At 37.6% G+C, this 22212-nt stretch overlaps 2 protein-coding genes across 4 annotated transcripts in view; both read right to left on the bottom strand.

Annotated features, from left to right (window-relative positions):
• Positions 1-4772, bottom strand: part of LOC131153098 (serine/threonine-protein kinase STN7, chloroplastic) — a 35381-nt gene extending 30609 nt beyond the window's left edge. Inside the window, exons 1-4 of one of the 3 annotated variants that reach the window (XM_058105148.1) lie at positions 4073-4772; positions 3859-3945; positions 3337-3459; positions 3072-3170 (exon numbers count right to left, since the gene is read on the bottom strand). In XM_058105148.1, the coding sequence (XP_057961131.1) occupies positions 3072-3170; positions 3337-3459; positions 3859-3945; positions 4073-4516 (753 nt within the window). In that variant the 5' untranslated portion in view covers positions 4517-4772. Of the gene's footprint in view, positions 1-3071; positions 3178-3336; positions 3460-3858; positions 3946-4072 lie in introns of all 3 variants that reach the window. The other 2 variants (XM_058105147.1, XM_058105149.1) reach the window with 2 other exon arrangements.
• A 14483-nt stretch (positions 4773-19255) lies between these two features.
• Positions 19256-21251, bottom strand: LOC131153100 (probable galacturonosyltransferase-like 3). The gene has a single exon (XM_058105151.1). The coding sequence runs from the start codon at positions 20760-20762 to the stop codon at positions 19728-19730; it is 1035 nt and encodes a 344-aa protein (XP_057961134.1). The 5' UTR covers positions 20763-21251; the 3' UTR covers positions 19256-19727.
• Between the last annotated feature and the right edge of the window lie 961 nt (positions 21252-22212).

The following is a 22212-nucleotide window of genomic DNA, read 5'->3' as shown; positions in this document are numbered from 1 at the left end:
AATACTGAAGACTTCTTACAGTAAATCGACAAGGACGTTGATAAAATGAGTGGGAGAGGATGTTAGGGAGTGACAATGTAATGGGATCAATGATGGGGAGATATTGACTTTACATATATTCTCCAAGGGTTTATATGGAATATCAAATTACTTGTGTTGATGCTTGTATTGCTGTTCTCTTAATTGAATAAAACAAGCAATACTTTTCATCGTTGTGTTTCATTATGATGGAATGTGATGTACTTTGTTAAACTATGAATTTCTTCTATATGAAAGCCTCTTGCCTATGTGATTTGTGGTTGTTTGTAATGTTCCTTTCAAGGTTACCTTGTAGTTAAAGAGACTTATGTGATGCTCATGTCTGCAAGCTAGAACGAGTATTCATCGGTTGACTCCGTTAGGGGAGAGCTCTCAATGAATGTCATGCGGCCCTTAATTGAGTCCTTATTTGAGGGTTAGTGACACCTAACTTGTCTAGTGGTTGTAACTAGCTGGGGTTATGTGATATTTATACACCCCCACCATAATGGGGAGTGCTAGAAGAACATGCTTTTTTAGTAATTATATGGTGTGAATGAGGGTATTTTTGTCTTCTATGATTTTTTTATTATTAGTATGGAAGATGACAGACATGGAGCTCTACATAAAGCTCCAGGAAACTACGACCAAGTTTTATTTCCTCTTTCTCTTATTCTATTCTTGTCTTCTTCTCCCCCTTTTGCTCTTTCTCCATCTTTAACTTTACAACACAAGGAAAAAATAGAAAAAGAAAAACAAAGAAAAGGCAAAGAATTTGTTATGAAGAACTAACAAATATCTTTTTTCAGTAAAGTACCCTTAGGATTTTGTCTTTAATTCAGGATATTATAAATATGATTACAAAACCATTTAAGGACGATGTCAAGCTCAATAATTAACAACCACAGTCGTCAAATTCATTTTTGGAGACTTAATATTACAATTGCTTGACAAGGGTTTGTGATTTACATTTTTCCTTTCTTATGGTATTGTTAAAGTTGGTCACTGACACGCTATAAGCTATTACAATTAGGTTACATTTGGTTCAGCAGAATGCCTATCCCAGGAATAGAATGGTCATAGTATAAGAACTTGATAGCTTACAAAGAAAATGTTTCGTCATCACAAAATAAATGACAATGCAAAATGTTTTTTATTAATTCATAACACAAAATAAACATGGAATCGACAAGGAATGACTAATCTCAAATTTAAGCACGGGAATGCCTATTCCTATTATGTTCCAGGTTGGATGGAACAACAAAAACTTCTGCATGATTTACACTTTTCCAGATTAACTTTTCCCATTCAATTTTTATTTCATTCCCATCTTAGTCCATTCTATTCTATGAAAAGACATCTTGAGGACCAAACATAACCTAAGTATAAGTTTAGAGTCTCAAACGGAAAAATAAAAATAATATAATAGATATGAACTAGAATACAGCAGTTTTGCAACCTCACAGAGCAATTCCACAAAGTACCACTCCCACTGAAGTCTATTGATATAAGCAGCGATAAGGAGAATCATGTTGAAAAGTGGCTTAAATTCAAGGCAGGTTGTATTAAACATCTATACTCTTGCTACATGGGATTGGAGCTCATTAGTTAGTGGACCAATTTCCTTCTTTCCCAGGTTTACTTTGGGAGTATGCATCAAAATTTCATTTCCTTGTGGGGATATCTCGCTTGAGTAAGTATCTATTATTTTCTAATTGCAATAGATGGATAAGGTGCTCGGTTGTTATGTTACAAATAGTCAGGGGGCGGTAGTGCATGTAGGAGTGTGACTCTTATTTGGGTTATTGTGAAGCCACGTGAGTGTTGAACATGAGATGAGGGTACAGAACATGCAGAGGATTTTGTTGATGCAATCTGCGGGTGGTATTTTTGAGTTATTTTTATGCCAATTGTGAAGATTTGTCTGGAAATTTTGGGCGTATCAGGATTGGTGCCTGTGAGTGAAGAGTTTAAGAATTGGAATCATTTTGTCATTAACAGACTTGTTCTGTGGAGTAGGCTTTTGCAAAACCTTTCGATAGGACTTTTTTGTGCTTTTAAAACTGGACATATTGGCCATGAACACCGTGGGAACGGGCTTCCCATTAAGCTTTTGCAAAACTATGTAGTTTCTGAGTCAATTTTGATTCTGTTTTTGTCCCAACACATAGGATGCCAAGATAATAATCTGATCACAAAGGGGGAAAAAGGAACAGGTGCTTATATCTACGTTTCTCTTCCATATTGTTCCCACTCATCTGGATCAATATTTTTAGTATAAAAAACTATTGATATTGGAAAAGTTTTTCTGTGTTCTCCAACAGAGAACATCTGAATCATGAGTGTTCACTTTTTATCCATTAAATTTCTTTTATGGTATAATTTGTTTATCTTGACCCTATAAAACTCCTGAGCATGTCTCCATCAAGCAACCAAAACCCTAATTCCACTAGGGACAGGTTCTCCATTTTATGCGTAAACCTAAGGTAACAGAAGTAGTTAACTTAGGGTACCAAAGGCGATCCGGAAAACCAGAAGCAAATAGTCACTTCAAATATGAGATGGGTACCATACCATCATTACAAAACTTGTCTGAAGTAGCTAAAATTCAATTTGTTCGCTAATACAGATGCAATAAAAGAAGTCGCCCATATTATTTTCCAACTAGTTAAATAATAAGACTTTTTATGCATTTGAAAAAACCTAGATGCAAAACGGGTTCTATTCATATCTTTATTTCAACTGGCACCTAACAGCAATCAACCAATAGTGATGCAACATTAACCATCAGAATTTAAAATTTCCAGTTTATGTGCCTTATAGAAGGATTGAAGCAGAAGAGTCAGAATTTAGCAAAGCAAGCAAGCAGCTCACCCCATTCTCGAGCAGGGCCTACTCCTGCCCCCTACATGCAGTCCAAGGGTGGGGCAGCAAAATAGTTAAGCTTGGAATTATAAAATTTTAAAACTTATCATTCTTTCAACTCCCAAGAAAGAAATGAATAATGCCTGAGGATTTATGAAACAAAAAGGATGCTGATTGAAAATACCAACATTGTAGGGAAACTCTTTACTTAACATCAAATCTGCTAGTGTAGCCTCTCCTTCAAACCGCCATATAAGCCAATATTCACGTCCTTTCTTTGAGGAACTCTGAAACCAGTTTCAGGATAATGGTTGTAATCAGAAAAGAAAATGCTAAATTCAAAATTGCATTTATTAAGTAAATTTCTTATAAAGATAATGATACGCTTAATCCATACAGTAGAAGTAGTAGTAGTAGTAGTAATAGTAGTAGAAGTAGTCATAGAGCAACCACCTCAAGAAAGCCGTACACAAAATCAGCACAGCTATTAGTGCAAGCCCTTCGTACACGCTCATTCATCCAAATCTCCACAGCACCATATTCAGTTGCTTTTTTCAAGACTAAGTCACCTTTGTCCTAATTAACACCAAAACTGAAAAATTATCATATGATACTTGTGACATAACAACGGAATCAGCAACACTTATGCATGTACAGACAAGTACATATGTAATATATATTGCCAGTTTTTTTCTATTAGCATAATTTCAATCAAAATCCATTTAATGGAATTTCTCTGCTACAAGAAAAAGGGGAAAATGAAGCTAAAAATTTAAAAAAAAAAAATTGAAAGCAATCTGTGGATAACATGCTGAGTACAGAATCAGGAATTAATCTTAACTTCCTGTTTTTAGATGACTCATATGCTGAGAAAAAAATTATATAGTATAATTAGCACAAGTAAAAGACAAATCCAAAACAACAAATATACACAAAACATCCATAGGGGGCTTTCATCAAACATCTAGGCAGCACCTTCGATGAGGACTTCTGCGCCAAGGATGCCCTATAAACCACACCGAATGCTCCCTCTCCCAGCTTCTTACCCAGCACAAAATCGCCCTGTGCGCCATCACAAGGCAATCCATATAACTAATAAAGCAAACCATATAAACTATTGCTACAACAAAACAAAAAACATTAGAACTTCGCTAAAAAGAAAATGCAAACTAAGACATGATTCACCGACCTTCCGATAAGTGGGTCTAAATAGTCTCTCAACAAAAGCAAGAACAAACATGTCCCAGAAGGCAGGAGCCACACCAGGAGTAGCCCAGAGGTAGGACACGGCACCCAGAGCCAAAATGGCGCCAGGAACCGTGACGGTGATGCCGCTGGAACGGGGCAGAGTGCTTCGGTATATGATATCCCCACACTCCATGACGGTGCAGGGGAGCCCAACCCCGACACCCACAAAAAGATCCTGAACCAAACCCATAAATCCGCCACCTGCCGATGCAAAAACTAAGCATGTTTTCGGGTTGAAGAGGTTCCTCGTGTGCGGTAGTGACTCGGAACAGGTGGGTTTGAACCTGAGCCTTTTGCCCAAGAATAAAGACGGTGGATTTGAATTGGTGGGATGCTGAAGCCTGACTGTTCCTAGTCCTAGGCCACCTGCTGCCACTGTTGCCATTTTTGCAGAGAGGCACTGCACAGTATAAATTGCTCAAAACAACAACACAATCTGAAGCTCATATGGGTATTTCACTTCATGGGCAGCACCATTTCCACAGGTCTCTTTCTCTTTGAATTTTTGAATAATGACAGTTATTTCAGGTATTTTTGTGGAGGTGGAGGACTGGAGCAGATGGAGGAGCGATACCCGCCACAAGTTATACGGATGTCGCACTCTATTTCTCTCTCAAATCACTGTAGATGTTCATTCATTCATTTTAGGCGGCAGTGTAGTCTTACTACATTGAAATTTGGTGGGATTTTTTTTATAATTTGTTAAGATTGTGTTGGGTATTCCTATGACTTTTTATTTCCTAATTTTTTTTTTCTAACATTGGTCGACTTGCTGCGCAGTTGTCTTTTGCGATTCCCCTTTTTTTGTTTTTTGTTGAAATTGTTGGCATTGCTGATTTTTTTTTTGGCTGAAAAAAAAAAGATTACCAAGTAATAGTAAATTATTAGTAAATCAATTTTGTCCAAAATTTGTGCAATATGTTGTTACTTGTTAAGTGATGAAAAGTCATTTCAGATACATGGTTATTAGTTAAATAGATTTTGTTTACTTGTGGAAAGTAATCTTTATTTCTTTCCTTTTTTTTGTTTTTAAAAACTATAAAAAGTTGTTAATTTAATGTCTTAAATATTTTACGCACGGTCAATTCTAAGCTTCGGTAATTGAGGGTTGCATTTGAAAATTGATAGTAAGGTAAAACTTATTAAATGTTTATGATATGAATCTTTACGATTACTTGTTGGGGTGTCTCGATGCGTTACATTTACACCACCTAAATGTAGTGATAATGGGTAAGAGTTGGTTCATAGGTGTGATAATTTACTTTATAGGCGAAGTCTCTCCTTTAAGTCTAAGATAGTCTAAGGTGCACTAAAGAAAAGAATAAAAGAAACATTTGACTCCTTCATACATGCTCCCCGACGGGCTCGAGAGGATATAATTCAGTTGGTAAAGTTTGGCTCTTACAACTGGAATTGGAATGGGAATTGGAATTTAAGAAGGAGAAAGAAGAGGAGAAGAAGATGTTAAAGTCAAGGGAAGAATTTTCTGTTTATTTCACAATATCAATTACATGGAATAGTAGGTAATTATATACAAGAAAAAATTCTAATTTTAGAGTACACTAATTTTAAGCCTGGAATTAAGAATGTCCCTTGTATCAAGGAATTTACAATCAAGGCCTTGATACAAGGGATTTACAATCAAGGCTCTTTGCTAGAATCTTTCTAAAACAACCCACGCCAACACTCCCCCTCAAGTTGGTGCATATAGGTCTCGCATGCCCAATTTGTCAAGTGAGTTGTAGAAGATTTTGCTATATACAGCATTTGTGAGTACATTTGTCAATTGGTCTTCAGACTTAACAAAAGGAAATTGAATTGTCTTGTCCTTAAGATTCTGTCTGATGAAATGTCGGTCCACCTCCACGTGTTTAGTTTAGTCATATTGGACAGGGTTGTGTGAGATTGTTGGCCTAATAAGGCTTACGAATCTTATTTTGATGACAACAAATCAAGAAAATTTAACATGTTTGGTTAAGTGATCATGTTTCAGGTAACTCAAGTATGAAGATCAAGTGACTCAAGTGATCAACATCAAAATGCTTAACAAAGTCTGTAAAAAGTTTGAACTTAATGTGACAAGATTTCATGAAGTTAAAGACAAAGCTAAAAGTCAAGCTCAATATGAAGAATGGAAGTTATACATGAAAACTTAGTGATTAGAAGAGTCATAGTATTTAAGAAGTCTCATGTAAGTACTTCAAATTCAATATGAATGAATAAAACTCTTAGAAATCTTTTATTGACTTAGAGACCAATTTTTGAAAACCCCAGAAAATGTTCTTTAATTAAGTTACGTTGAAGTTTTTCAAAAATTGAAGAATTAAAGTCTTGAAAATCAAAAAATTGTGAAATGTTGCACGATCAAGCGACTGACATTTTTATGCTGAAATAAATTGGGAAACATAATAGGCCCAATCAACTGACCTCATTTTGACTTTGAAAGTTTGCTGGTTTTTAAAAGATCACGCGACTGACCCTGATAGTCCAATAGATTGACCTTCGTGAAATTCAAATTTAAACAGCGAATAAAAGTTTTCAAAATAGATTGCTTGAATCCCAAACTTTATGAAAACTTGGGAAACACTCTAAGTAACTTGGGGAATACGAAAATTAAACTTTTTACATCGATAAATACATGTTATATCAAAGGATTAAAGACACCAATACATACAATCAGCATTCAAGTATAATACTTTCTACTCTTTAATGGTCTCTTGCTAAAACACTTTTGCTGAAATTTTCTACTGAAAATTTGCTGATCAAAGCCTACGGTTGTTTGCTTTTCTACTGAGTTTCTCAATCTAAAAAGGAACCTCGGTGATAAATTATTGAGCTTCATTTTCTATATTGATTTTGATTGAAGTATGTTGTGAAATTCACTTGTACTAATCTACTCTTGCACAGAGTTTCTTCGTACACAAGAATTGTTTTTGTTTTTCTTGTTGTTTTTGATGGTTCAGGATCGTTGAATCGTTGGACTACTGAGTGTGGGGTATCGCTTGAAGATGAGGGCTCCATCCTACTTGAAGGAGTGTGTAAATGGTTTGCTCCGCTTTGTTAAGGGAGTGGTATAGTGAAATCCTTGGGTGGTTTGCCTAAGGCGAGGATGTAGGCAGGTATAGCCGAACCTCGTAAAATCTCGGTGTCTTCCTCTTCCCTAAATCTCTTTAATTTTATGCATATATAAATTGTGTGGATGTTTACTTAATTGTTGGAAATTAAATAATCATTGGGAATTGCGGAAACCTTGATTAAAGAAAGTACGTTGATTGCTGAAATGTTGATTAAAGAAAGTGCGTTGATAATATCAAAAGTTCATTAAACATACTTAAACTCAAGTAACTTGTTTGATATCAAACTCTGAATTTTGGAAGCTTGTTGAGATTTATATTTTGTTTTATATTGTGAAATCAAGTTTACCTTATTGATTGGATTGAGTGTTGGTCTTTGCAAATCAATTATACTTGTGTGATTGTTGAATATAAAAGAGTTGGGAAAGACTTAATAAAAAGATTTGTAAAGAAAATTTTAAAAGCCCACTTCACCCCCCCCCCCTCCTTTTGGGAGTACACATTACTTCTCAAAGATATCAATTGTGGGTTTATTATCACAGAACAGGTCCATCTCACAACTTGGGGCAAAACCTATTTTAGTTAGTAGTCTCTTAAGCCAGAGGAGTTCATAAAGACCTTTAGTCATTCCATGGAACTCAGCTTCAGCACTTGACAAAGCCACCACATTCTGTTTCTTACTTATCCAAGTTACAAGATTCCCGTCAACAAACATGAAGTACCCCAAGGTAGATTTTCAATCTGATATATTTCCTGCTCAGTCGGCATTTGTATATCCCTCAACTTTGAGGTGTCTATACATAAGCCCTTTCCTTGGAGATGACTTCAAGTATCGAAGAATTCTGAGCACCGCATCCATATGATCCTCAGTTAGACAGTGCATGAATTGACTTACTGTAGTGACCCGAAAAATAATAGCATTTTAAATATCATAGGGAGAGAAAATAGAAACAGAAATAGAAGGAGGCCGTAGACTTCGTCGACGAACAGAGGGTCTCGTCGACGAAGGTCTTCAGAATTTTGTTGACGAACACAGGGCTTTGTCGACGAGAAAACACCGAGAGGCAGTTTGGGTGCTCTGAATTTCGTCGACGAACACAGGGCCTCGTCGACGAATGTTGTGAAGGGCTCGTCGACGAACATAGGGTCTCGTTGATGAACCTGACCCTATAAATAGTGGAAACCCGGGATTTAATCACATTTCTCTCGCCGCTCTCTCTCTCCTCTCTCTCTCTCTCTCTTACGACTCTCTCTCCCTTCTCTCTTCATTTCCGGCCCCACCAGTCGCCGGATCGACGATCCGAAGCTACCACGACGCTCTTGGCGGAGTTCCCTACGCTTCTACTGGAGCGAATCGTCGGGAAATCAGAGTTGGAAATCATCCCAAATTCAGGATAAGCCCTTTTAGCCACTTTTTGGCCTCATGGCAGTTATAGGAAATAATGTAGGTAGGAAAATACTAATGTTTAGTTCTGGAAAAAATTAGTTTCAGAGTGTTTTGTAGGAAGCCCTGCGGGTATTAGGCTAGAATACAGTAGGGGCTTTTCAGAGTTAAGGTAAGGAAAATATGCTATGTTAGGAAAGTTCTGAATATTATGCAGTTTATTTATTTATGAAAATTATGTATTTTAGTATGGTGTGGCTTATGATTATGTATATGGTACGGGGATATGTTTATGAATTTAGTTTCATGATTTTACGAATTTCAATATTATGATTATACGCATTTCAATATCATGATTTTACGATATTTCAGTACCATGATAACACGAATTTCAGTATTACGAATATGCAGTTCCATGTTATAATTATTCAGATTTCAGTACGTTATGCAGTATCATGGTTATTTCAGTAGTTCAGAATCATGGTAAATCAGATAGACATGTATATAGAAATATATTATACGATATCAGACTCTGTTGGGCTTGCAACTACAGAGCACAGTACCGTTGCTACAGATATTATGTTACTTTATGAGTGCAACCACCTATTCAGATATATGTGGTACGGTCAACCACCTAGGCCCTAGAAGAGGTTAGGCTCCCCATCTAGATATGGGTTGAGGAGGGCAGGTCGACTGACGGAGTTCAGTGATTTATTCCTGGTTGGCCAGCTAGGGTAAATCCTGCCTACGGGCCGCACAACCTCGTCATGAGGGGCATGTCATGACACAGATAGCCACAGGGAACAGTTTCAGTTACTATTATTTACGTATTGATTTACAGAAACAGAGATCCTACTATATACACTAGAAGTATTTTGAATTATAACCATAATACTGATATGTTAAGCAATAGGGAAAAGGGGTGGTGTGCTTTATTACTTGTACTGTACTTTGGTACTCAGTTATTCATGTTTATATGAAACAGATTTCATGATATATAGTAGCTCATTTGCCACACACTAGTAATAGCATATTTTCTCTTACTGAGCGTTGGCTCATCCCAGTGTTGATATATTTTCAGGTGATCCAGGTAGGCGAGCAGATCAAGCTCGCAAATAGAAGGGCTTCAATAGTGCCCTGACAGAGAGTGAGTATCATTTTTGGGAGCATTTTTGTATTACCCTAGCTTGTTGAGGGTATTTTTGGGGAAGAAATGTATTTATATTTTGGAAAAACAGTGATATGTATATAACTCTGGTATTATATTGTATGGATGTGTTTATTATGATTTACGCTTCTTGCTGCTTAGGTTAATGACGTAGATGGTATCAGAGTATATATTTATATAAAAAAAAATCAATTAATTAAGCAGTTCATTACACTTACTGCATAAGCAATATCAAGGCGAGTGTGTAATAGATAAATAAGCTTTTCGACTATCCTCTGGTACCTTTCTTTATTTGTTGGCACATGGTCTGGGTATTCTCCCAGTTTGTGGTTTTGAACAATTGGTGTGTCTGTAGGTTTGCATTAGAGTAGTCCCAGCTTAGATAGCAAGTCTAGGATATATTTCTATTGGGAAAGAAATATACCTTGCTTTGATCTAGCAACCTTAATTCCCAGGAAGTATTTAAGTCCTCCCAGATTTTTCATTTCAAACTCAGTCGCCAAATGCTCTTGGAGTCTTGATATTTCTTATAGATCATCTCCTGTAATAATCATGTCATCTATGTAACGCCTCGACCCTCCAGGTGGACCCAGAGTGTTACTATACATTCGTAACTTACATATCCCTGATACCATACATATACAACCTGCCCAAATAAGGGAAATCAGGTGTTTCATACTGATCTTCATAATCATGCACAGCGGAAAAACATAAACATACACCTTCTAATACTAACTTGCCAGAGTTTCTAACTATTTTCTCACATACATCCATACATACTAAAACATAATTTGCTATTACAAATTCAAAAACGTAACTTGGCCAAAGCCCAGTACATATATAGGAACTTACATAAACTTTCAAAACACTACACCCTAGAATCCCTCTAGCAGTCTAGGACCGGTTTCCTACAGGACCTGAAATAAGATTTGTATATTGGGGTGAGACACTTCTTAGTAAGGTAGATCATATTAAGTCAATGTGTGACTTCATGAGTTTATTCCAGTAGAAAACAATTATACATTTAAATAATTCTCAATCTTGTAATATAGAAGATATATATACAATTCCTGCAAAAGATAGTTTGGCGCATTACAAGCAAGAGTTCCCGAGATTAGGGTAAGGTACAGACCCATACACTGTACAATCCCTCTGCTCGGTACTCATCATTGTGACTTTGCCCATTTTAGTTTCTAAATTATGTATATGCATATTGAACTCATCCCAACTATGAAACATCATAACAACACCATTTACTTCCCCCATGGTAAGGGTTGTGCGATCCGTAGACCCTGAATAGCTCTGGCAGCCACCACACTAGTCACGTACTTTTTCTCCAACCCGACTTGGTCTTCACCATCCCAATACATAACCAGTGGTCCATCGCACCAATCGACTACACATAAATACCCACACTCAAGAATAACGTGTGGTTGCACTACATCTCTCTTTTTAGCAATGGGCCCATACATTGTATAATCCTTCTGCTCGGTACTCATCGCTGTGACTTTGCCCATTTTAGTTTCTAAATTATGTATATACATATTGAACTCATCCCAGCTGTGAAACATCATAACAACACCATTTACTTCCCGCCATGGTAAGGGTTGTGCGGTTCGTAGACCCTAACTAGCCCTGGGGGTCACCACACTAGTCACGTACTTTTTCTCCAGCCCAACTTGGCCTTCACCATCCCGGTACCTAACCAGTGGGCCATCGCACCAATCGAATACACATAGATACCCAAACTTAAGAATAACGTGTGGTTGCACTGTATCTCTCTTTCTAGCAACGATACGATGCTCTCTTAGTAACAAGCTTTCTAAGGTGGTTCATATTTCATACATACAATTTATAACATAAGTACCATAACTTGTTTTCATTCCATAAGGCATTTAAGCAATTCCAGTATCTTTCACAATCTCATTCATTCATTCTTTCATTCTTTGGTATAAACCGGCACACACAGCTCTTGTTTTAACCCTATACATACATCTCTCGGTAATTAACTGGCATCTCTTTTATACATTTCCTTATAGCAATTTAGAACTCCAATTCCCATATCTAATACTCATATTTCTCAGTTCAGTATACTTACATTTAATATCTCATGCCACACTCATTTGGTTTAATTGCAAAAGTATAGTAAATGGTTCATAAAATATGATTTAAATTAAAAACAAGGGTTTCAAGCATCTCCTACTTTAAGTTTAATACAAATAAATGAGTTTTAAAAGATTGGAGACCATACCCCAAAACCCTAGTTTTTACCAAAACCATAAAATTTAAAAATCGGCAATTCCATCTAGGGAAATTTTCCAAATAAGCAATCCTATCATACATATAAACATAAACTATAGTTCTACAGGTTTAGATTTCGAAAACAACTAATGTAAATAAATCTCCTTACCTATATCCTAAAAAAATGACCCAAAACGGATGAAAACCCGAAACCCTAACTTTTTGAATCGATTAAACAACGAGATCCTATGAGTTGGGAGAAGAGAGAGAGAACCGAGGAGCACTAGCTAAGAGTTCCTGTGGCCAGAGAGTGAGAGAAAATCGAATCTCTAATTTTAGAGAGAGAGTTATATAAAAAAAAAATACATAACTTAACTCTTAAGTAACTATAAATATCTCCTCCAAGATATTTATACATAAATATCTAAAAATATCTCCTCCAAGATATTTATTATTATATTTATTTCATTTATTTATTATTATATTATATTATATATATACATATATATATATATATATATATATATATTTTCAGGTTACTACAATCTACATAAATTATTAGAGTTGTGACCTTACCATGTTTATGCTTTAAGAATAGTGTAAGATCTAAGTTGCTCTGTTGATAGCCATATTTCTTCATTGCCAAGCTTAATCGCCCGAACCATGCTCTAGGTGATTGTTTCAAGTCATACAATGCTCGTTGTAATTTGCACACCACCTCAACTTCGGAGGTTGCTATATAGCCTAGCGGAACATCCATGTAGACCTCCTCCTCTAGATCTCCATGGAGAAAGGCATTTTTTACATCAAACTGGTGCAATGGCCAATCAAGGTTTGTGGCAAGGGATAACAATACTCTAACCGAGTTCAATTTTGCTACTGACAAAAAGGTCTCTTGATAGTCTACACCATATGTTTGGGTGTAACCTTTTGCTACTATTCTTGCTTTGTATCAATCAATCGAACCATCTGCTTTGTACTTAATAGAGAATTTACACCCCACCGTCTTCTTTCCTTTGGGCAAGGGAACAATAGTCCAAGTTTTATTTTTCTGCAATGCCTCCATTTCTTCCTTCACTGCCTAGGTCCATTTAGGATTTGTTAGGGCTTCATGAATATTGGTGGGAACACTCCCCGAGGAGAGTTTGTAACGACCTGCCTAATTTACCATATATATTTTTTTCATAATAAAAATTAAAATAATAAATCTGATGTCTTGTTCAACTGAATAACATAAACAACCTAGACCCATGTGTACCAGGGATACACCCAAAACACCATTCTGTTGCCTCTGCAGCAGGAAACGCAATCACATACATATCATCCAGCCACAATACCAGAGTTCAACTAAACCTGTTATATTTACAAGCATCCACCAAAAAGGCCAAATGTACCCTAGGGTCATTACCCAAAAATAAACCTGACCCTAACTCAACAACTCACCCTTCAGATAGGGTAGCCTCACCGGGCTCTACTGTCGCGGAGCTCGATCCACTCCTCTACCTGGATTTCCTGAAATATTTATATAGTTGGGGGTGAGACACCTCTCAGTAAGGGACATAAACTAATATCAGTGTGTGGCAATATGAGTATTTTCGTGGTTTACATAATATTAGTACATACATCATATTTGGTAAAAACTATTGATATCATACTTGAATAAAACATGATTCCTCGTAACATAATATAACGTACTAAATTACTAACATGAAAATCATCTTATATAATTGTACAATACTGAAATACACCTAGGATGGATAGCTAGCTAATATCATGTCTTACCCCCATATGACTAGGTTGTGCAGCCCGAAGGTGGGACCTTGCAATGATTGGCCGACTATGCTAGATCAATCATAAGTCTGTAAGTACGATGGACCCGCCCCTACCTGGTCCCAGATTTCTAGGGGGACTATTCCACTCTACACTAAAGCCACATTGACTACCATCTCCCACACTACTGGTCGTGTGGTAGCACTATCATAATTCTAAACATATAGCTACGGTACCGTGCTTCTGAAATTGTACTAAACCATGTCATCCAAGTTCTAATATCATATAATAAGTTTCATATACTGAATATAGTTGTTTCATATTTCATAATAATAATTGTCATATACATATATCATAAATTTTGTCTGATTATACTTGATTATGGCATCTGCACCAACAGAATCTCGACATCTGCGTCAGCATAACATAACATGAAATACGACATCTGCGTCGGCATAACATAACATGAAACACGACATCTGCGCTGACATAACATAACATACTAAACATAATTTTTTTATACTATTTAACATGTAAAATCATGATTCCTGTACTGTTTTATAATTGCCATAAAAACTATCATATCATGCTTGATCTGGGAAAAACATTTTATTCTGATATACACAAATATATGGAAATTAAACTCATGCCACACAGAAAATAGGGTAACCTCCTGAATGTAAAATCTGTTCCAAAATCATATTTTTTGATTAAACACATTTAAATCATATCCCTGTTCATGACAATGTTTCCCAAACATAATTTATATAATATACATACTTTCTTAAAATTTAATGTTGTAAAATAATAAATAATTTCATGGAAAATTCTGACTTAATTTATCCCCTTACCTGACTCACTGAGAAGCCTACAAAACACTAAATCCTACCCCTATAGTGTTCCCAGTACAACACCCTGAAATTAACATTTCTCCAACAAAACTTCAGTATTATCTTTCCTAACATATTATCGTCGGTACGGAAACACCAAATACCCAATAAAACTAAAATTAACTATCTTACCCAAATTTTGGGATGACACCCAAGTTGGCCCAACCAACGATCCACTCTTGCAGAAATGAAGAGAAACTTCTCAGGAGTTGCGTGACAGCTTCGGATCGTCAATCCGACGGAGAATCGGGCCAAAAAGTTAGAGAGAAGGTGAGGAGGGCAAAACTTTAGAGAGAGAGACTCCACATGCAAAATTTCTCACCAAAAACCCGAGTTTAGCATATTCATAGAATGCAGACTCGTTGACGATCCACGTCATCTCGTTGACGAGCGCAAGAAGGAGTTTCGTCAACGAGCACTTATTCCTCGTTGATGAATTTTAGGCGCTGAAACACTCCTCTCCATAATTCCTTGTCGACCAGACACGTCTCCCTGTCGACGATCCTAATAAGCCGCTTCATCGACAAACGCAAAACTCTTTTAAAATTTCCTTTTCACCCTCTTTTATTATTTAATTTCTATAATTCTTTGGGTCTCTACACAGTTCATGTACGAATGTCTTGACTGGTTCGAAAATCCTTTTTGTAGACACATAGTTGGCAATTGGATACTTTGAGTTTCGTCCTTCAATGTTTGGAGAATATCTATTTGGTGGTTTTCTACAATTATGCCTGAAAGGTGAAGTGTAGCCACCATGGATATCTATATCATTAGAGTTTGAAGGTCTAGGAGTGTTTACCTCAGGGATATTCTTAGGAGATGGTCTTTGGGTATTGTAGTGTGAGGGGGGTTTTCTATTTCAGCTTCAGCTTCAGGTGATTTAGACATATCTCTGGAACCTATATCCACTTCTGAAGTCACACTTTTTTTTTTTGTATTGGGTTCATCATTGACATAAATTTCAGTGTTGTGTTCGTTTAGCCAGTCAAACCGCAGCCAATTTGGCTCGTCATTATTGATCTCCCCCTGGTGTTGGCAATGCAAGTGTGCTGGGGTTGATATGTTTTGAAGAAATCATTTTCATCCAATGTGATTGGTAGCTCCCGAGTCAAGTATCCACAAACTTCTATCACCATCACAAGACGAACTACAAAGAGCAGTACCACAGTTACCTGGTTTCAAGATCGGTGAATCACCCTGGGCAATCTCCATGTGGTGCGAGAGGGAGAGTCTCGACTCGGCTGCAGTTACTGCAACTTGACCTGTTCCTCCAAAAGTAACATATCAGCATTTTTTTTGCCTGAAGTTCATTCCACCAATTAGGATATTCATGAAGTTTGAAGCGATTATCTCGGGAATGTTTTAGATTACCGCAATGTGAACACTTGGTGCCATCTGAGGGACAGACTTTCTTCCTGGAAGAGGTTCCGGTCTTCCCATTGCCCAGAGATAGAGATTGGGTAGAATTTGAAGTTGAATGTCCAATCTTGAAGCCCTTTAAGGCCAGAATTGCTCATTGAGTCTCGACAGATCCAGCAATGATCATAACAGCTTGCCGGACAGCTTCTCGGCGAACATAAGCATAGGCTTGTTCAATTGTAGGGAATTGTCACATCTGTAATATATCGCTGCAAATGTTATCAAGTTTATCATCCAGGCCATCCAGGAAGGCATACACTCGGTCTTCTTGAAGCATGTCGTTAAAGTGCTGAATATCAACAACACATTCCATAGGATTTGGACGACAAAAATCAATCTCACGCCATAACCCCTTAAGATCATTAAAATATTTCTCAAGAGAGCTACTCGCTTGTTTCAGATGGGTTACATGCCGCCAGAGGTCATATACCCAAGATGTATCGCTTCTATCAAAATAAGTAGTAGCAATAGAATCTCATAGCTATTTTGTAGTCGAAAACCGAATAAAGTTCCCGATTAGTGATGGGCCCATAGAGTTGTTTAGCCATACCTTGACAATGGCATTGTCTATGCGCCACTTTCGAAAGTATGAGTCAGTATGTGGAGATTGGGTAACATCGCCGTTGATAAATCCCAACTTATTTTTAGCAGAGATGTACATTCCGATAACTTGAGACCAAAGAGTATAATTAGAACAGTCCAATTTAATACCAATTGGAGCTTTCAATGGCCTCGGTAGGGACCGAAGTTTTATTTATGACTTCAGTAATTGGGGTGGTTAGTTCCGTGATGATGGCATTGGAGTGAGGGTCGTTGGGTTCGGCCATAGGCACGATGGAGTTGTTAGGTTCTGCCATGGGTCCAATGGAAGAGAAAAACCGCAACAGTAGAGAAGGTAAAAAAAAAGAAGACAAAACGCTTCGTCCAAATGAGAGGCGGAAGTAAAGCGTTTTCTTGTAGAAATCTCCCAAAGGAGACACCAGGTCTCTCGGTTTCAGAGAAACAGCAGGTCTCTCGGTGAGAAATCGCCCAAATGAGACAGCAGGTCTCTCGGCTTCAATAAACAGCCAGTTGCTCAGTGAGAAATCGCCCAAAGAAGGTAGCAGGTCCCTCGACTTCAGATAAATAGTAGGTCTCTCGGCTTCCCTCCTCGTTTCCCTCCCTTGGCCTCTCGTTCTCTGGTGAGTAAGCTTGTCAGTAGGTTCTGGAATGGCATCTTCGACCTCGGTAAAGCGCAGGCGTAAGGACTAGCAGGTAGAAGATGATGGCCTGCAAATCGGACGGTAGAAATCGTTCCCGCGAGAGTTCGGATCTCTTAGGCAGCGCTAGAATCAACGGCTGATCGGAAGGCGAATGAGACCAGAGAGAGGCGGCAGGCATCTCGTGGGCTCGCCGGAGAAAAAATAAAGTTGGGTGTGCCTTTTTGAAATAGTATACGGCGACGGCAAAGCGGGTTAGGGAAAAAAGCTAGGTTTAGGATCAGAAACTTGCTTTGATAAAACACAGTGATAAGCTTGTCTACCTTATCCTCTTTATTTTGTGTTTTGTGCATAATTTATATTTGATATATTATAATATAATTGCTTATATCTTACCAAGAATTGTATTTTGTAGAAAAAGTCTAAAATACGAGAAAGGGTCAAGCATATCCAAAGAAGCTAATGTGGAACTATATATAATGGGGATTGTGTGAGGTAGGAACATGTTGTAACTCTTGCGATTTTGTTTCAAGCAGTTTATTGAGCAAAAGTTGAGCAAAATTAAATGTGTATATTAGGACACAAGAGTATATAAGATTTTATTAAGTCACAAACTCAATACTCATGATTTTCAAAGATAAAACAAAGAGTTTGCCACAATATTCTATACTCAAATATATTTTCAAATGGGACAAGTATTAAATAGTATTTGTGTCATAATTTTTTATATACTTGGTTCAAAACAAGTTTTATGTCCTAAAGACTTAAGAAAGTTAAGTATATTTTTATATAGTACATACTAGCATATAAGATATCAAAATTAGTTTTCAAATGCGTTTTCATACTTATATTCAAATGAAACTTCACGAGGACAAGTATTAATCATCATTGGCTTTAATATCTTTCATATACTTTTATCGAAGAATGTGTTAATTCAATAAAAAGCATATTAGTATGAAAATTAGGGCAACTAGTCGACTAATTGAGTGTATTTATTGACTAATTAAACTAGTAGCCAATATGAGTTTTTGCCCAGTGAAATCATCGACGAATGGGGTAAATCGTCGATGAATTGAGGGAACTTGTCGACGAATTGGAGCATATCTTCGACGAATTAATTCAATAGCTAAATGAGTTTTATACCCAGGAAAATCGTCGACAAATTGGGGTAATTTGTCGATAGCTTGGGGCAACTCGTCGACGAATTGGGTATAACTGTTGACGATTGGCATTGAGACCTGAATCCAACGGACAGAAAAATGACTAGTTCTCGAGCCATTCAAAGGGGATTCACTTTATTAAATAATAGAATAATATTAAATAATAAAATGTTTGATATATTGTGGTACGATTATTGATTTATTATAACATCATTCTATAATCTTAAAATCAAATAGATTATTAATTACTAATATAATTATCTACAATATGCAAGGCGTAATCAAACACATAATAATAATAATAATAATAATAATATTGTTATTAGTAGGATTAATTATTATATAATTAAATAATAATATAACTGTATAAAAACCATTTACTCATAACATTATAATTCTATACTAAACTAAAAAAGCTTTTTTTTTTTTTTAATAACCCATGTAGTAACATAATTAATAAATTAAACTCAATTCTTATGTTTATATGCACCAAACCACGACAATACAGTTTCAATTTCCAATTCTTTTGTGTTAAAATACTACTTTAGTCATTCAACTATGAAGATAACCCGTGTGTAGAAAGTTTCGCTCCTTACAAAAGAAGACAAGAACAACTATTACTACTAATAATATCTACTTCTATTACATCACATATTCCAAATGACATCACATATTCCAAATGGCAGTCATCATAATCGTGCAAGTCTCCCACTCTCATCACTTTACCATCCATATGCATTGGATCCTTTTGCTCTAAAAGAAATATTGAAAAGAAAAAATCCAGCATAGCCAGCCATTGTTGTCATTTTCTCTTCACCATTCTTTCAAGTTGCCATTATTTTATAATCATTTCATATTTTTTTGAAATAAAACACGCATTCATAATGAGGCATAATATGCTATCGCTATCTACAAGCCAACGCCCATTATTCAAATACCCAAGTTTGAAGCATGAAATGTAACAAAAGAATAACCAACCAATTCATACAATGCAACACGCCCAAATGAGACAATTTCATTTATGCCCATTCAAGAAAATCTTTCCACCCAAAAAATTAAAAACCATGTCCCCAACCAAAATCAGGGCCGTCGATCGCGCATCCATCAACGACCCTCGCTTTATGCTCTTACCGGATCCGACGAACAGTCCGAAAGACCCCTCGTCGTACGTCACCGTATTTGTACACTTGTATCCTGTTTCGTCTTTTCGCACCCGACGCCATGACAAGAGCTCCGTCTCCGTGCTCAACCATGACAGCAGTACAGCACTAGTGGGTTTTTTTCCAGTGCGTCAGCTGTCGGAAATCAGCGACGCGTGTCGGAACAAATCGTAAGGTGCCCACAAGCTGTCCAGGGGACATGGCCGCTTCGAGTCCAGTCTCAGCCATGGCTTCCCCTTTCCACTCCAGTGAAGAAGACTCACCGGCCCTGGATGAAGGTCCCTGCACAGGCCTTCCAGGTTGTCGCCGCCGAGCCCGTGCTGGTTCCACCGGTGCTCTACCCCTTCCACGTCGCCGGCGAACACCAGCAAGAACGGCGGCAAAGAACCTAGCTCGTAGATTCTGTATTTCTTCTGGATTCTCATCCACGTCTCCAGTTTTTGTGTGTACTTGCCCTCTCTCCACCCCGCAAGATCTATCACCATGACCCCTGTGTTGAAGTAACACGGCCGGCGGCCGCGAAACGACGCGGAAAACGCCGGATTGGACCAAAATTTTCCGGTGAAATAGTGGGTGAAGTTGGCGTGACAGTACACAGGCGCGCCGAGGACGTGTTTGCCGAGATTGATTTCCCAGAGCTTGGCGACGTCGTCGACGACGATGAGGTCGGAATCGAAGTAGATAATCCGGCCGACGCCGGCGGGGAGGAGATCGGCGAGGTAGATTCTGGCGTAATTGAGGGGCTGGTCAAGTGCTCGACGAATTGACAAAGAGATCTTGCCTTTGACGATGTTTGAATCGAAGTGGTAGAGGTGGAATGTGAGGTAAGGGAAGGTGTTGAAGATCGTTCGCCGGAGCTCCGACCGGCGTTGAGATGCCAAGAAGTGGAATACGATGTTCTCGGGACACGAGGCGTGCTGGAGGACGGAGAGGACGCCGGCGACGGAGCCCCGGAGGTAGGTGATGTCTAGAGTCATCGCGATGTGGATGATGGAAGGATTATGCGACCTGCTCTGCGGGGACCATGTCGTTTTCGGACATTCCCTGCCGTTTCGAAATGCCGGAGCCTCTCGGAACGTGGGGAGATCGCCGGCGAAGGACGCCGCCGGGGAACGCGCGAAAATGCACAGGAGGAGGAGGATCGAGAAGAGGAGCTTTGGCCCCATGGTGAAGGGACTAGTTCTGAGCCTTGTCCAAAGAGCGTAAAAAGAGGGAGGATAAGGGACGTGAGGTGATAAGGAATTAGAAAACCTTGGGTGGTTTTGTTATTATGAATAGTTTAGGGGCGGGCCCACGAGGGTTGAGTGAGGGAGCGGAGAAGAGAGAGGAATCAAATGAGGCAGAGCCAGCTGGAATGACGCGTCTCTGGCTTTGGGTGAGGGGAAGGTGAAGTGTTCCGGTGATGCGCGGACCATGGAAGCCTGGTGGTGCCCTCCGAGGACGGCCGTAGGATTAAAGTTGGCGTATATGATGAAGTGGGTGATGGGGTTTGGCGGGGGCCACGAAATGTACACATCCGTTTGTCGGGATGTTGGAGTGGAAGGTGTTTTTCTTTTCTTCTGCTTTTTTGAATGGTAATTTATTAAATAGGTAAAAGATCAAACGGAATGTCTTTGCCGCGAAGGAAATGGTGTGATTAACATTTAATGATTTCTAGAAAGGGACTCTTATTAGCATTCCATATATATATAATATTAAGCAACAACCTTTTTTTTTTTATTTTGTAAAAAATAGAATGGAAAAATTTTCATTGTTGTGTGGAAAATGGTAGAGGGAATATTTTAGAAATTAAAATTTAAAAAAATGAAAAAAGAGAAAAATATTTCAGATATTATTTTACTTAAAAATAAGAGAGATTAATGTGTTAAAGGAAAGAGAATTTTATAAGATATATTTTCGAATATTTATTCTTGTTCTAATGTATTGGTTATTATTTGAAAAATACATGCATGTTAAGGCAGTATTTGACAATTTCTTAGAAAGATGTTTGAAAGTTGTTTCAAATTTGTATAATAAGCCACCATATTTATTTTTATCATATAAAATTAGTGAATGAATATTAGCATGATATTTGAATAATAGACATAAAATAGCAGTAAAAAATTTAGTAGTTAATTTGCAGTATTAGTATGCTATTCAAGATGAGACATTGAATGTAACGCCCTGACTTGCCACGTGGGCCCGGAGTGCTAGAAAATATAATATAAAACAAAATACTCTTTGATATCATTTACAAGAGGGTCCGACCCCAAAGAGTTCACGGTTGCCCTATCTATAAACAACATATAATAAAGCAACGGAAAAATTTCAATTTCCAAAATACCAGACCAGAGTTCTAAGTCATTATTATTATATAAGTACTTCCAATGTTTCAATTACAACCCCAAAAAGATAACCTGACTATAGTCCAGTACTTACACGAGTACTTACAAAAAGGACTCCCAAAACACTACGCTTCAAAACCCTCTAGAACGTTAGGTCCGGTTTCCTACAAGACCTGAAACAAGATTTGTATATTGGGATAAGACACTTCTCAGTAAGATGGATCATATTACATCAGTGTGTGATTACATGAGTTTATTCCAACAGAAATCAATAATAAGTTTAACTGAAATG

The sequence above is a fragment of the Malania oleifera genome, chromosome 4 (assembly GCF_029873635.1).
Source record: "Malania oleifera isolate guangnan ecotype guangnan chromosome 4, ASM2987363v1, whole genome shotgun sequence".
Taxonomy (NCBI): domain Eukaryota; kingdom Viridiplantae; phylum Streptophyta; class Magnoliopsida; order Santalales; family Ximeniaceae; genus Malania; species Malania oleifera.
The sequence above is the reverse complement of the archived record's forward strand: the minus strand, read 5'-3'. Positions and strand labels throughout refer to the sequence as shown.